The 17,469-nt window shown below is 31.1% G+C and overlaps 2 protein-coding genes across 3 annotated transcripts in view; one reads left to right on the forward strand and one right to left on the reverse strand.

Annotated features, from left to right (window-relative positions):
* The window catches only part of Syt7 (Synaptotagmin 7), a 278,766-nt gene that overhangs the window by 47,717 nt on the left and 213,580 nt on the right, over positions 1-17,469 (forward strand). The window lies entirely within an intron of this gene.
* LOC103313434 (potassium/sodium hyperpolarization-activated cyclic nucleotide-gated channel 3) lies at positions 7,932-9,764 on the reverse strand. Its single transcript, XM_008196688.3, has one exon. It carries the CDS (start codon positions 9,718-9,720, stop codon positions 7,972-7,974), a length of 1,749 nt encoding a protein of 582 aa, XP_008194910.2. The 5' UTR covers positions 9,721-9,764; the 3' UTR covers positions 7,932-7,971.

Genomic DNA, 17,469 nt, shown 5'->3' on the forward strand with positions numbered 1-17,469 from the left:
TCCTATGACAGACTTCCACTAGAGTTAACAATGATTATATTCTATTCCTATGCTCCAAAAATTCATGTAAAAAATTTTTTTTTTGAAAACAGCCATTTTCAGTTTTTATGAACAGTATCAGTAGAAGTGAATTTTTCTTTGTAGGAACTGTTTGCAACCTACATATTTTTAAAAAAGGAAATACGAGCAGAAAAAATATCTCATATTTTTATTGTTGAACATTCGTAATAAAATTCTGCTAATTTAAAAGACTCAAATTACAACAATTATTTTTTAAATAAAAGGTAAAACTTGTTGAAATTTTTGAAACACCGAAACCGAAGAATATGGCAATGTTTAACGACTTCTGATTAATTTACGTTTTTGTTTACGTCATGACGGACGGGACAAAAAAATCTTGTGTAAGAAAAATGTTAAAAATCGAACCTATTGAATTTTTTCTACTTTTAACTACTTCAGAAAGTTGTAAACGCATAGAACAGTCTATAAAACTTTGCTAGAGTGAGTTTAAAAAAATACATTTTTGTGAAGCTCATTAAAATTTTAAGCAAAAAAAAAACAAAATTTTAAATCGTTTGAAAAGCTGTTATAATACGAAAAATGAGCCGCTGAATTCACTGGAACAAATCGTTTTGCTCTATGATTTGTAATTTTTGAGTTACGATTTTTTTTGTTAGAGTATTTCACTATGAAATGACCAACCTAACTTTAAGCAAAAAATTTCAAAATTTTAAATCTTGTGAAAAATTGATATAACATGTAAAATGCGCCGTAGAATTCACACAAACCATTTTGTTCTACGACTTCTAGTTTTTGAGTAACGAATTTTTAGTGCAAAACTTTAAATGCTTCTATACCCGGAACTGGTCCCGGAGCAGCTCCGGGTTTTGTCGAAAAAATAGATATTTTTATAAAAGTAAATGCTTTATTCTATCGTAAAAAACACATCAACTCTATCAGATAAAATGGGTTTTAATTGATTTTAAGACAGTTTAAAAATTGGTCATTTTGTAGGGCGGGAGCTGTTAACAAATTTTTAACTTTTTATTTTCTCAATTACGTCAATACCATTTAAAAATGTGGAACTATTTGGGTCCAAACTCTTGTATGATGTTCCGGAGAATTCATTGGCGTTGAAAAAATCGCCAAATTCCCAATAGTTTTTTAGTTATGATTTTTTTTAATAATTGACTGACCTCTGCGTTTTTTGAAATTTTATCGAAAACTGTTAGTCGAAGAACAGTAATCTTTTTTGAAAAAGATTGATAATTAAAAGGGCTTTCCAGCGATAATAAACTCTATGTGGTTATCTCTAATAGTTCCAGAATTATTGCTCGATAAATGTTCCGAGTACCGGAAATCGTCCAATACCTTGACAAAATTGGAAAAACCAAAATCTTAAAAATCTATTAAATTGTTTTCTACTTTCACCAACTTTAGACCCTTCAGAGGAAACGCATAGAAAAGTCCATAAAACTTTGAGAGTAAGTTAAAAAAAATACATTTTTGTGAAGGTAGGGCTTATTAAAATTTTAAGTAAAAAAAATCAAAATTTTATATCGTTTGAAAAGCTGATATAATGTCAGCTGGAACAAATCGTTTTGCTCTATGTTTTGTAGTTTTTGATTTACGAATTTTTTTGTTAAAGAATAAAGTATTCCACTATGAAATGGCCAACCTAACTTGAAGCAAAAAATTTCAAAATTTTAAATCTTGTGAAAAATTGATATATTACGTGAAATGCGCCGTAAAACTCACTCGAACAAATCGCTTTGCTCTACGAATTTTTTGTTTTTGAGAAACGAATTTTTAGTGAAAAACTTTAAATGCCTCTGTATCCGGAACCAGTCCCGGAGCGGCTCCGGATTTTGTCGAAAAAATAGATAATTGTAAGCGCTATCTGATGCTTTCTTGATTGTTGATCTAAGTCTTATAGTGTTCGAGAAAAACGCAAAAATGAGTTGCCATTTTCACCTTTCTTTATTTTTAAACAGCGATAACGGCGAAACTAGAAGAGCTAGAAGTAAATGCTTTATTCTATCGTAAAAAGCACACCAAATCTATCAGATAAAATGGGTTTTAATTGATTATAAGACTTTAAAAATTGGTCATTTTGTAGGGCGGGGGCTGTTAACAAATTTTTAATTTTTTTTATTTTCTTAATTACGTCAATACTTTTCGAAAATGTGGAACTATTTGGGTCCAGACTTTTGTAAAATGATCCAGAGAATCCATTGGCGTTAAAAAAATCGCCAAATTCCCAATAGTTTTTTAGTTATGATTTTTTTTAATAATTGATTGACCTCTGCGTTTTTTTGAAATTTTATCGAAAACTATTAGTCGAAGAACAGTAATCTTTTTTGGAAAAGATAGATAACTAAAAGGGCTTTTCAGCAATAATAAACTCTATGAGGTTATCTCTAATAGTTCCAGAATTATTACTCGATAAATGTTCCGATTACCGGAAATCGACAATACCTCGACAAAATTGAAAAAATCAAAATCTTAAAATTTTATTAAATTGTTTTCTACTTTTAACAACTTTAGACTCTTCAGAGTTTTTTTTTTAATTTTTGTGAAGGTAGGTAAGAAGTGCTTTAGGGACAATAACAGTTTAGGCAAAAAAAAATAAAAGAAGTACTTGGACAGGTTTTATTTGATAAAGACTTTAACAATACAGTATAAATAAAAAATTCTTGTTCTTGTTTAACGACGTAAGAAATAAGAGTGAGATTTATTTGTTTGCAATAACGGACGGCACAGCAAAAGTTACAAAGATAAAAAAATAATATTACTCATCAATTTATTTACCGATTTCCATTTTCTTAACTCTTCAAAAATTATTCAACAGTTGTACTACGTCAACTGTCAACAGTATTTTATGTTATCTTTTTTAAATGCAATAATTGGTTTTTCTATAAACTGGTTTATTTAAATGTTATTAAACAATTTTGTTTGTAACACCGAAAATTTGAGAACATTTATTTGTTCAATGCAATAATGAGATAAGTCCATCAATCATTTTTTTCTACAAGTCTACAAATTAATTTTAATGTAAAGTAATATAAAAAATTATAAATTTACTTCTGACATTTCTTTTTACGTATTTCCCATAAATTTGAAGCCAATATTTTCACCAACGGGAAGTTGTGGACAATATTTTTAAAGGGGTAGTTTTTATTAAACAGAAATGTTAAAATAGTGGCTCTGGCTCTTGTGTTTCCATTTGAAAACAAAATCTAAAAAAATGATATAGTATTTACGTCACTTTTAGAGACACTGTAAAATTTTTATTAAATTATGACCACTTCCTGATGGAGGAAGTAAAAAAAATAAAAACTTTTAAGGGCTGCTATCCTTAGTGTCCCGTTCGCTAGAACGCCGATTTTAGTAAGGTATTTATTTCGTTTATTAATTTTTATTAGGAATAATCTGTTTTCAAATTTAAAGTTTAGAGGAAACACTTACAATTTTTTCGTACTATAAGTTATAAAGAAGTCAGATTTTAGAGAAAAACAGAGGAAAAATGGCAATTTTAATATTGGATGGATAAATCTTTAACGAGCTAAAAATTAAAGAGCTTGTAATTTGAAAAAAACTTACGTCAACGTCTTAGTTATAACAAAATTAAAGAAATAAATTCTGTATTTCATTCCTACAATTAGCGTTCTATACTAACTTTTATTTATTTATTTGTTAAACAAAATTTTACAATGTTCTAACTACGTTATTGTACAGATTACATTGTCTTTTAGTCATTCTCTAAAAACCGTGCCACTCCAACATAAAACAGATTTGCAAAATACCAGCAAAGTTCGGACCTTTGTAACTCAAATTTCTCAAAATGGACTTACTTCGTTATAGTACTGAAACTCCCCCAAATATAAACCAGATTGTGTGATTTGAAAGAAACTTTACATACTAAAATTAATTTGTAAATTTCGGTGTCAGGTTGCATTAACATGTAAAAACGAATTTTCATTAAATGCTTCGTTATTTATTTTCTATTTTGGCAAAACTGCGGTTTCGACCGAACATTCCGGTGTTATTTATATCCGAAAAGTTTACATTCTCATAAAACAATACGAAATTATTTTCATTCATTTGCTTCCGTTTTTGTTAAACAAATTCCTGCGTAATTAAATTTCAATTTCGAGGCAAAATCCTCCAGATTGTACTCGTACATCCTGTAGAGGGTGTAGTTTCTTGTAAAAACTTAATTTTGATTGAAGCCCACCTGCGGTTCTCGTCTTAATTAACGCAAACATCGAGCAATTAAAGAGTTGATTAGAGACGTGCACGTTTAATTACGTTATGTTATTAGTTCCGGTCTAATCACATTTTCGTAGTGTGTGCGAATGTGATTTCGGCAAGAAAACTTATCAAAGGATCGCTCTATAATGGGAAAATTGACCCAAATTGCCTAGTTCTTCATAATTATTAATGACATTAACATTGTGAGATTGGACGAGGTGACTTGGTCCGAAGGGAGTTTCACTTGCATAATTTAAATGTGTTTACAAGATGCCTGAAAGGTCATGGTTTTTTCAGTCTCCAATGCAAAATTTGGGGAAGTTTGCATTTAAATAAGTTGGTAATAAGCTTCCAGGTCATATGTGATGCATTTTAAGACATTCGTTCTGCTAATCTGAACTAGTGGTTTAGTTTCACTTCGTGCGTTTTTCCAAATATCTCGGCTTAACAAAAGCATTAGGTGCACCTTGTGTAAATACATTTGCTCGGAATGTAATTTAGTTAACTGTCTATCCCTTTGAAGTCGCAACGGTTTATTTTGCAGTCATTCAAGTGTGCTACACTGATGTGTGGGTATACGTTAGCATTAGCTCATTTCACTGTTTATTCTTCGTTACGACATGTTTAGATTACCTGAATTTTCACACACATAACGCCATCAAACGTTTTTCAGTAACAAATCTGGAAAAATAGTTTCTTTTTTTCTTACTTGGCCAGAACTGTATTTATTTTTAGTCGAAGGGTAAACATCGTATATTAGGGAAATCAACGGAAATGTTGGTACAGTGAAACCTTTCAACAACGGACACCGATGGGGATTTTTAATTGTCCGTTGTGGAGAAGTGTCCACTAATAGGAGATATAGGTTTTGTTACGTTCCGTTTATACAAAAATGTCCGTTGTGAAGAGGTGTCCGTTATTCGGAGGTTTCAGTGTAAATCATTTTAAAAAATTATGGAAAATCTTGAGGAAATGGGGTGTACAGAATTTAGGGTGGGGTTTACCCCTCATTTTTAGGTCAAAAAGTACGTAGATGTTTAATAATCTCAAAAATAACACCATTTGTGACTTAATTTTTGCAATTTGTTCGACATTTTTTGACTTTTACGAAAATATCTCCAAAAAAGTAAAAAGTGCTAATTTTCGTAACTTTTTGATATGCATTATTCTAACCACATTTATAACAGTGTTTTTATTCACAAATGTACTGGAAAGCTCGAAAATTGTAAAATACGAGTAGGTATATTAATTTTCGATGCAATATCACATGCATTGTTTGATACATTCGAGAATAAATTCAACTTTGACAAATTTTTTTTTTTGAATCACGAACGAGTTTGCCGGTGTATGTTTAGAATTTTTACACACAAAATATCAACACATAACTTTTTGTATCAAATCCGAAAAAAATTCTTTTATCACATTATTATTTCAGAATGTTGTTATTTCATTTTTAGGCCAAAAGCGTACATAAATGTCCAAAAATCGCAAAAATATCATCATTTTCGCCTCAGTTCGACTATTAATTGTTTAACTTATTTTTTGGTACACGCTCTCTAAAATGGTTACTGTTTTGAGTCTGCAAAATATCATTTTAAAGGACAAGTTCTTAAAGTCGTCATAGCAACATTTTGCGGACTCTAATTCGTTTTGCAAACTCTAATTTATTTTTTATTTGACAAAACAATAATTATTGTTTAAATAAATTTAAATAAAGTCGTTGCTATGACTATCAGTCGACTGCACTTATGATGAGGGTGAATTGGAAATTAAAGAATTTTACAATTTTGTTGTTTTAGAGAGCTGGTACCAAAAAAGTTTGTATGCAACACATCCGCGAAATAGTTTTAGCGGACTTGTTATATAAATAACTATTCACAAACTTTTGCAAAAAAAATTCAAACCTCTCCAAAACTGTTTAGAATTTTTACACACGAAAAATCATCAAACAATTTTAGTACTTAATAAATCGGAAAAAAATATCTCTTTTATTGTATTAAATTAGAATTTTGTTATTTTTAGGTTAAAAACATACTTAAACGTTAAAAAATTGCAAAAGTTACTCCATTTTCGGCTTAATTCTGCAATTTATGCAACTTGTTTTGCCAAATTTTTACAAAAATAATTCCAAAATGAAAAAAACAAAAATTGCTCTTTTTTTGTAACTTTTTCGTTTGCATACTTTTGATGAAATTTTATTAAATAATTGTGATTTTGATTCACAAATTTACTGAGAAGCTCGAAAAACTTAAAATACGAATTGTTATGTTACGTAATTTTCGATTTAATGGGCCGTATCAATTAAGTGGATAGTAAAAAGCTTCTTTTATATTCTAGAAGTATATTTTATTATCATGAAAAATATATCTTTTATTATATTAGTTCAGAATTTTCTTATTTTTAGGTAAAAATATACTTAAACGTTAAAAAATCTTAAAACGAAACACCATTTTCGACTTAGTTCTGTCATTTGATAGACATATTTTGACGAAATTTTACAAAAAAAAATTGCTCCATTTTTGTAACTATTGCAAAAAAACTCAAAAACGTTTTGAATCTCTCGAAAAACTGTTTAGAATTTCCACACATAGAATATCAACAAACAATTTTTAGTATCTAATAAATCTGAAAAAATTATTTTTTTTGTTGTATTTGATCAGAACTTTGTAATTTTTAGGTCAAAAACGTTCAAAAATTATACCATTTTCGATTCAGTACCGAAATTTGTTCAACTTATTTTGCTGAAATTTAACGAAAAACATAAACATAAAATACGAGTAGGTATGTCGTGTAATTTTTGATCTAATGGGCGGTATCAATAAAGTGAAGAGTAAAAGCTTTTTCTTGTAATATTTAGTAAAAAATAGACGTAATTTTTATATTTTATCAGCAAGAAAAATATATCTTTTATTCTATTAGTTCAGAATTTTGTTATTTTTAGGTCAAATACGTGCATAAACGTTCAAAAATCTTAAAAATAACACAATTTTCGACTCAATTCCGCAATTTGTTCGACTAATTTTGCCAAACTTTTACGAAAATACTCGAAACTTCAAAAAGAAAATTGCAAAAATTGCTCCATTTTTGTAACTATTACAAAAAAAAACTAAAAAATGCTTTGGTATCTCTTCAAAAACTGTTTAGAATTTTCACACAGAGAATATCACCAAATAATTTCTAGTTAAAAAATCGCAAAAGTAATAACACAAAAAAACTCAAAAACGCTTTGAATCTCTCGAAAAACTGTTTAGAATTTTCACACAGAGAATATATCAACAAACAATTTTTAGTAACACCACGTTTATAAACAATCAAAAATCGCAAAAATAACACTATTTCTTTCTTAATTTCGCCATTTTCGACTTAATTTGAGTAAATTTGACAAAAAAAACTTAAAAACGTTTTAAATCTTCAAAAAAATGCTTTCAATTTTTTAGTTTACATCTTTTTGACGAAATTTCCGAAATTTTAAAAGTGTTTAAAAATATACTGAAACTGAGCATCATTTTAAAATGTTAAGATTCTAGTAGGAGTATAGTTCTACAATAACTTGCTATTTCTACCATAAACCAAAAAACAACTTAGTGATTATTTTGGTTATTAATGGTGTTTACAAAATAATCACTGCGGTTTTGCGGAAGTTTTTATTGGTTTATGCCTCCTTGTAGAAAAAAAAGTTGGAACTTGGGCATTTTTATTGCTTAAAAATCTACAAACTTATAAGAAAGCTAGTCTGTGTATTCCCCGATGTAGGATTCTCCCTTTCCTCAAATTATCAATGATGTCATCTGTTGTCTCGTCTTCAACTCCTCGCAGACTCATCATTTGGTTAAACTTCCTCATCCTGTGAAGAGCCATCTTCTCCAGTTTCTGCTTGATTTCTGGAAAGCACTTACAGCAATACTTGATATCTTTCCTCTCCAATTTGTAAACTTCGGACACTTCAAGCGAGACAATAGACGAAGGATCAGTGGCAGTTTCCATATCGACAATCCCGAAATAATCCCCATCTTCAATATGCATCACTTCCTTCCCCGAGATCAGTTCAATCGCACACGTGCCGTAAAGTATAAAATAAATATCACCCGTTCGTTCATCCGGCTCCAAAATCACGTCATTCGCCACGTAAACCTCCTGCTTCAAAAGCGCCAGAACCGAGCCAATGGCTGACCTGGACAATCCCTTGAAAATCTGCACTTCTTCGATTAGATTCCGGCAACTGTAAAGAAGAACTTCCATCCGGAGATGTTCACTGAGCGAATCAAGGATTTTCTGTTCGGAGAAAAACTTCTTGTCGAACTTGTAGTCATAGTAGTCGTTGACGCGTTTGCGTAAATCCCCCGGAAAGTCGTTTCTTCGCATGTACTTGTCCGACTGGATCTTCAGTTCTTCGAACTTGGTTTCGGAGATGTTGACCACGCCGAAGAGTTGGAGCACTTTGGCGACGACATAGACGTAGAAAATCAGACCAAAGATGGTGATCCAGGCCAGGATGAGCATTTCCAAGTAGTCTGCAGTCTTGTACTTTGGGATCGCACAACCGACAAAGTGGCACAGAACCATGGAGAGGTGGTGCAGGTACTTCTGGAGGGAACTGTGGTCGTGCTCCCACCCGGACTCGAACTGCGTCTGCGGGGAGTGGTTGTCGGTCTGGGATAACCAGGAGTTCTCGAACTCGTATTGAATCTGGAACACCTTCCGGTAGACTGGGATCAAGCCAAAAGCGCAAGTCAGAGTGTGCAAGCTGAGGAAGCCGATGAAGGAGATCAGGACCACAATGCGGATCGACTCCCGGACGTTGAAATCACACAAAAGATTGTCCAGGTTTTTCAGAATCGTTCTCACTCTCACTATCCGCAAAGTGTGCAGTTCGTACAGAATCAATTGGGCGCGATCGTCGAGGTTAAAAATATAGAACACTAAAAAACTAAAACCGGCACCAAAATCAAAAATAAAGTACGTCTTGAGATAGTTCTTGACGATCGATTTGTGGTCCAGGATAACCGTTCTGGTGGCGTCGATCAAATAGCCCACGAAAAAGCGCAAAACCACGTCACAGAGTAGCAATAAGTTTGCGAAAGCTAGCACATGCCGATACACATGGGCATGTTTTTCGTCTAGGAGTTCTCGGTTGAAGAAGCTGCCAACGTACGATTGCACAACGAAAATCGTAAACCAGAGGACTGAAACGATTAAATCTTCTCGTCTTGCGAAATTGCTGAAAGGATGGATGACGCGTCGGTACTTTCGGGATAAAAGGTGGCGGTTTTTCTCGCGATTGAAGGCGGCAAGACTTCGGAAGTAGGTTGAACTGTCGACGTTTTTCGCTATTGTCAAGCACTTGCGTAGACCGTGGCAGAAGCTCTGGAAGCAGGTGTCGTAGGGGCTGTGGATTTTGGACTTTTCGTCGATTTGTGAAAGCTCACACGAGTGTACGAAACGATTTGCGATTCGTTTTACTGGCATTTTGACAGCCGTGACTTTTCGCGCGCCTACTATTGCTTGATCTAAGAAAATAGGTTTTTGGGAATCCAACCCATTTACTAATTATTTGGAAAAAAAAATAATTACAGTTGAGCTTTGGGAAAAAAATGAGAAAAAATTTATTTACAATCTTAAATTTGCGCTTCGTCCCCAGTTCTTCAAGACGTTGTAAATACGGTTAAAGATACAAGAAAAATTGAAAAAAAAAAGTTGTAGAGAATGAAGTAATTAAATTTCCAACTCAAGGGTTCAAAACAAATAAAAAATTAGGAAAAACTGATTTTTTAAAAGTTTTTATTTAACTTGCTTTGTTGTCTGTCTGTCTGTTTCATATTTTTGGAGACAAATTTGAAAGGGTTTTCCTTGTCCCAATGAATTGAAATTTTGCATACTTACGTAATCTGCGTGACAATGCAATTCTATGTGGTTAAATACCCCCTAAAGGGGTTAAATGAGGTTTGGAAGTTTTGGGTTATGTTTAGAAATTTCGATGTGTACATACCGTAACTTATACCAACATTAACGGTATGTTGGTCATTGGGAAATATATTAATACCTAATCATTTTTATTACGTTTCGGTACAAACAAATGTCGCTAATTTTTTTAAATTAATTTATCTTGGACGATAGAGTATCGACACAGAACAGAGGTTAGGATGTGCTTTCAATGCTAACAGCTGTTTCCTATCTATTACCACTAAACAAGTTTGCACAAATCAGCAAAATAATGGTGTTACAATAATACGACGAAACTATATCTTAGAGAAAAAGACGTTTACAATAAGTAAAGACTAAAAAGCAATAAATAAAAAAAAATTAAAAATGTTTTTTTTAGAAAAAATCTTCTATTTTAAAGGCGCACTAAAATGTAAAAATATTTTTTTCTATCAGAGGAGAATATTTTTGCTTACAATTTAGGATTTAAAATTTATAACAGCTTTGGGGACGGTCATAAGTCATAACAATAAGGAATTACAGAATTACTTCCTTAAATTGAGCACTGTTCCCTAAACTTTTATAAATTTTAAAATCTTAATTTAAGCAAAATTTTTTTCCTCTGATAGGGAAACTTTATTTTTTACTTTTTAATGCATCTTTTAAACAAAAGTTGTCTAAAAAACTTTTTTTTTGGCTCAAATTTCTTGCTGATGCTTTGTTGTATTTCATACAGTTTGAAAAGTAATAGTCAATTACCCACTTTTTCTTATTTAGATACACTAGATATTAAAAATTTTACCTTATGTCAAAAAATAAGTGCTTTTTTTATTAAAAAAGAAATCTTTTCAATGCATTTTTTTTTAATAAATTTTAATAAATTATTTGAGAAGCGTCACAAAAAATACGAATACTGTCGTGATATATGGGTTCAAGTACTGGACACTAGGGGTTCAAGTACTGGACACTAGGCACAGTTTCTAATTCAGGAATCAGTGTATTTTTTACTTTTGAAATAAAAAATCTTGTAAAAATTATGGACAAATTATTTGATTTGATTATGTGATTTATATGCAGCATCAGCGAATTTTATAGCGTCATAAAATACGTTGTTATTGCCGACGTATTTTACAGACGTGTTTTAAAGGAAACATAAGAAATAAACGGTAATACAGCATCAAACAGTATGTTGGGTAGTGTCGGAAAAGAAGTGAGATTGTGCTTATAAGTATCGTAGTATTTAAAAGTTTTAGAATAATTTGCGAACACTTCTAACATTTCTCTAAAAAAATTCGTTTTTTAGTAGATATAGTTTTATATAGAAGTATTGGATGTTCTAATAATAATATTTATCTGAAAGTTAGTTAGCCATAATTATAAGTTAGGTCCCGTTATGGAAACGATGTTTTTTTACTGCGTTTCTCGATTACTCGAGTTATTAAAAGGAAGTTTTCATCAACTTTCCGTATACCTTAGTTTAGCCGTTTCTGAAGTATTTAGTTTTTTTTTTAACTTTTGTATTTGCACTTTTTATTTCCAAAATCAGTAACCCTGCAATTTTTCAAGATCCCGAATTCGTTTTTTAGCATTTGACAGAAAAAGCTTAGATCTTTTTTGTGTTTTCGAATTTTTAAGATTAAATTTGCACAAACCCATAACTCAATTTTCTTAAATAATAATAATAAAAAATTTATTTCCAACAGACAAAAATGTGTATAGTGGATACATATGTATTACATGTAAATTGTACGAAATATAGTTTTAACACAAACAAATTAATTTTAAATAACACTATAAACCATATGAAATGTTATGATTTTTATTTCATATAAAACATTTTAGTTGCAATTAAATTTTAATTCGTGATTCTATTTGTGATTAACTGGCGTTTGTCAATGGCAAACAAATGGTAACATAATTCGAATTATGATTCGAATTACTTTAATTCTAACTTAAATTTTAATTTCACTTTCTCTAAATTGGGCCTGTCAACACGTAGAGAATTTTATTCTGAAAAGATCTGTATTACATTTATTAGTTTTCAAGTTATAGGTTCTAATTTTTTGTTAATATTAAAGAATTATTGAGCCATAACCCTTTTTGCATACAGGGTGATTAAAAAGTACCAGACAATCTTTCGGGTGCTGATAAAGGACATTACACTGTATTAAAAGTTCCTATGAAAAAAAAATGTTTGACTTTTTTTTTACGAGATAGCTCTTCAAAGTTAAATTTTGACGTTAAGTTTTTGGTGCTTTAGATCATATTTTTTTGTATTCAGCCTTTACAACTTTAAACAAATACCTGTTGTGGAAAATTAATAACTAACGTCTTATGAAGTAGAAAACAAGAAAGAATCTTGCAAATTTGACAGTAAATTAAATTCGACATTATAGGAAACAAAAGAACAAAAATCGATACCGTTGTTAAGGAAACCAAATTAAAAAAAAAATAAACATTAAGTTGCTTGAAAAAAATCTGACTTAATTTTCGTGTTTATCTAAACGTTTTTTATAACCATACGAGAGTTTGTCCGTCACTTTTGAATCACCCTGTATAGGTTGAATTATGGAAACGAGAGGATACATAACATGAGAAATTAAAGTTTTTCAAACCTAAATTAATTTGTTAGTTTTAAACCGATCTTGTCGTTTATTTAAAAAAAAATGATAATTATGCAAAAATTCACCTCGCCTCAAATTTTGGGGATAATTCACTATTTTTATAAAAACTTACTTATTTTTAGGGGAAATAATCTTATATTTTTATTATTTATTATCGCTTTTTTGTGAATTTTTCCCCTTAAAAATAAACATTAGAAACATTTTAAAAAAAAACATACATACAGGTGTCAATTTTATTTTTTCAATTTTTTACATAAAAAACAAAATCGTTCCAAAAAAGCACGTTATGGTAGAGAACATCGTCGTTTATCGTTTAACTTCGAAAATAATTTTTTTTTAAACAAAGGTGCAAAGTAGAAACAATACTATATAATATTTCGTTTATATTATAAGTCATCTTGTTGCACTTTATTATGGCACTCCTCGCTGCACCTGTCGTGCCCTAAACCCGTGCGTACGACAAAATGCTTCTTATAAAACTTGTATCATAATATACTTTTATTTAATGTCAGAATTCTCACGTTACAAACAACTGTTTTTTTTATACAGGGCATACAGTTAAATATTTTCAGAACAGTTTAACAAAAAACGTTGAAATTTGGGAAACAGTTAAAAGTGTTTAAATTCTATCGTCTGAGAGCTTTTCCAAATTTTTATCTTCATTTATTTTCAAAATACAAGGCTAAGTTGATTTTTTTAAATGGCATGAAGGGTCAAATTTAATTATTTTTAAAAGAGCATTTTTTTTGAATTCATTGATGTAACATATTACCCACCTTTACTTTTATTGAAAGGTAAAAAAATAAAAATTCCAAAATTTTCTGGAATAGTAAAACTAAGTTAGCTTTGAAAATATTGTTATTAGCGATACCTGTCACTTGTATATTAGCCAAAAATTAAACTTGGATGCAATAATTAGTTTAATAATAGTACATTTAAGTAAAACTGAGTGAAAAAAACTCTCATGTTGGTTTATCAGGGAGACATCTTTTGAAGTATAAAAATCAAGTATTCCGTGTCTAAAATTTCTTAGTTATAACGTGTTCTTTTTCAGTTGAACAATTGTTTTTAACTTTTACTTATTTTTTGGTTAATGTTTAAACAGCAAAGGACTAACGATAGATAAAGACAACATTTCCAAGGCTAACTAAATTTTACATATTTCAAAATTTTCGAATTTTTTTGTAAGTTTTGATTAAATTAAGATATTCATGTGTTACACCATAGAACTCAGAAAAAATGCTCTTCTCAAAAATATAACATATGACCATTGTTGCTATTTAAAAAAATAAAGGAGTTAGCCTTGTATCCGAAGAACAAATGCAGATATAAATTTAATAATCATCTTAAACGATAGAATTTATACCGGGTGCTCAAAACCTGGCGCACCAACTCAGTGGTACGTTATTGAAAAGCAAGTGCAGATTACGGGAAAAATGTTGAAAAAATTCCTAAAGTTATATTTTAAAAAATCTGGAGCCACAAACTTATTGTGTTAACTTCTTTAGTTTTCATTATTTTTTGTTTTCATGTTTCATACCAGGCAATCGTTTCGTAACAAAACGATGAATAATTATTTTTAAATTTAGTATTAGATTTTAGCAGTTTTTTTTTAATTTAAAAAAATTAAAATTCATCAAAAAAATCACAATGTGTAGATGTACCAACAGTGGGAATTATTTCCTAGGAAACCGTTTCAAAAATAATTTATTTTTATTGTTGCTCAAATTCTATTGCGATCATGACTGTTAGACAACGTTGCCACATATCATTTATCTAAAATCCGTTATTTATCAATAACTTTAATACAAAGAATTTTTTTACTATTTTTACCTTTATATGTAACCAGTTCTCTACCACACACCATTGAGTTGGTGCGCCAGTTTTTGAGCACGCTGTATACTATTAGGCATAAACCAAATTTCAATAAATTTTGATAAATAGTTTTTATAATATTTAACTGTATCCATACTTTTTTGCGACCCCCTGTATGTAGAAATGTTTGAAATATTTTTTTTTCGCATTTCACTGTCTTGTAGTGTAAAAGAACGAACAACATAAAAATTTGTTTACAGACAGTTAATAATCATACTTCCTTTACTTTTTCCGTGGTTGTTTTTAACACGCACTTGGCAAATTTTGGGACTTAATCCGCCTTTGCTAGAGGCCTGTTTTTTATATTAAAAGACAGGCGTCACCCTGGTAAACAGAATTTTTAAAACGTGCTCTTTTAACCCTGTCTCTTGAATTTAAATCGAGCCATCTTTATTCCCACACATGTTATTTCTCCATTCCGTCTGTGCCGACTCCTTGTCGTATCATTAACATTGTAAAAGCCTCGGAAAGAGAATACTAAAACACTCCCACAACCAATCAAAACTTGGCATTTTTTCTGCTTCTTAAACTCGAAAAACTCCATTAAAATTCGGGTAATGAACTAGTTCTAGTTCGCTTTCTTTCCTATCTCACAATCATCGTTGAAGGCCGCCAAAGGAATTCCAATAACGTCTTCACCTTATCGTCAGAGTTTCGAACGGAAATAGAGTTCATGAGGGGAACATTTTTTCTCGGGTTTATAAATACTTGAAGGATAATAATTGTGAGTTATTTGCGGTAATAACAGTTCCCTTGATCAATTTTTAAACCCCCGATCAATCATTTTCCGACTAAATTTATCTCGATTGGTAATTACCTTTGTGTTTCTCTAAATCGGTCTCGGAGAAAATATCTCCTCTTTACCACAACATTAATATTTATTGAGCCATTAAGTCGTTTGACAATGCTTTCAACACGTCGCCATCAATCATAATATTCCCAAAGAGAGGTGTTTAGATGGAACGTGACTCGTGCTCTTCCAGACCACCAATAGAAAAAGAATTCCCTTTCAGAGCCCGAAATAAATTATCACCGAATTAGTGTAAACAAGGGTTGCGTGAGTGATTATCTGATAAGATAACAACCGTGTTCAACATATGAGTAAACAGAATCAAAGGGCGGATTTACCGACCGTGTGATGACCATCCTGATTACAAAAATTGTAAAATTGTAATTAAAATCGGGAATTTTTTCCCGAAAATTTTGGGCTTGATATTTTATTATTTTTACGGTTGGCTTAATTTCCATCCTAATTACTTGAAGCTCATTAAAATACGGGTTTATGACTGTGTTTACAGCGATTTCAGTTGGAATAAAACACTTTGCCTTTTAATAATCCGAAAGTAGCTCTTGCTGTAATAACATCATTCTTGATGAAATTAGGAAAACGAAACGCAACACAAAATGCTTATTCCATGGAATCATTTTGATCAAGTAATGAGATTTCGCTGGATTCTTTCGCAAGATTATTTAATTCATTCCGCTTGTTGGGATCTAGCGAATAAATGGAGCGCATTAAACTTGATGATTTATATTTTTTGAAGCCCTCTTGAGGATTGAGCGCAATCTTCAAATTCATTTTTCTAAAATAATCAATCGGGGAAACATAAAAAGTCGGCGACTTTATCAGTTCCACACTTGAACGAACTCGCTGAAAATAAATCAAGTTTGCAAACATTTGAACGTCTATCACCCTCAAAGCGCCATCTGTGCCCTCGATTCCATAACTCATGGAGGAAAATCGAAGTTAACGCCCATAAATCAACCCCCGACTGCCAGATGGCGCTAGATACGCGAAGGGGAGTGTCTGACCTTGACCGTGTACCCTGTCATGCTCTTATTGATTGGTGCACGAAGAATTCGGGCAGGTCCTACGTGTGGGAGTGGGGGATTGTTCAAATTATTAATTAAGATTTGGGGAGAAATAAGATATGGGAACACCTGAGGGAGTTGATAAAGTCTAATGGAGTGTTATATCACAAGGCAGGTGTCACTTGATTGTTAAGTTTTTTTTTTGACTTGTGTAAACGTTTATTTCGTGAAGATTTTAATGGTGTAGGTAATATATCTTGAGAGTCACACCAGATGCACAATAAACAGGGCTTAAGAGCTGTGTTGGTTAACCGTCCGTTTTAATAACTAAACTACACTAAAACTTGTAGTTTGAAGTAAGGATGTAAAAGTAATTACGCGAAGTTTCTGGAAATTTCTAATGACAAAGGATTGCTTTGTGAGCGCCAGTCAGGATATTAATCTAAAAATGGGTAATAAACGTGCTCGATTATATTACTTATGTTATAAAAGAAAAGGGACGGATGGAATTGTCGAAAGAGATAAAAGAGCAAGTAAATTAGCAGATATAACAACGAATAGACATCAAAAGTGAGAAAATTTGAGAAATATGTTTGTAGTTTAAGTTCCAAAAGTAAATCAGAAAGTTAGAGGACTTAGAAGACAGACTGATTTGATTAGCAAAGTAGCAGAAAAAATATATGTTGATTTACTGCACAAGAACGGCAAATAGAGTGGAAGAAGTTTGGACAAAAATGTAAAAAATAATGAAAGCTCAAGTAAAGGATCAACAGAAAGATAATAACGATTAAATAGAATTGCAGTAGATTAGCAAGCACATTTTAAAATGCAATTTATACTGATTGTAGTATTTTTAGTAAAAGATAAAATATATACGAAAGAGCAATTTGTTTGTAGCAGATAGAGTAATTATTTCAGGTAGGATAGAACAGCAGATAGATTAATTCAAATTGTAGATTTTTATCAGAAGGTAAATAAAATAGAC

Source organism: Tribolium castaneum, chromosome 8, assembly GCF_031307605.1.
Source record: "Tribolium castaneum strain GA2 chromosome 8, icTriCast1.1, whole genome shotgun sequence".
In the NCBI taxonomy this organism is placed as follows: domain Eukaryota; kingdom Metazoa; phylum Arthropoda; class Insecta; order Coleoptera; family Tenebrionidae; genus Tribolium; species Tribolium castaneum.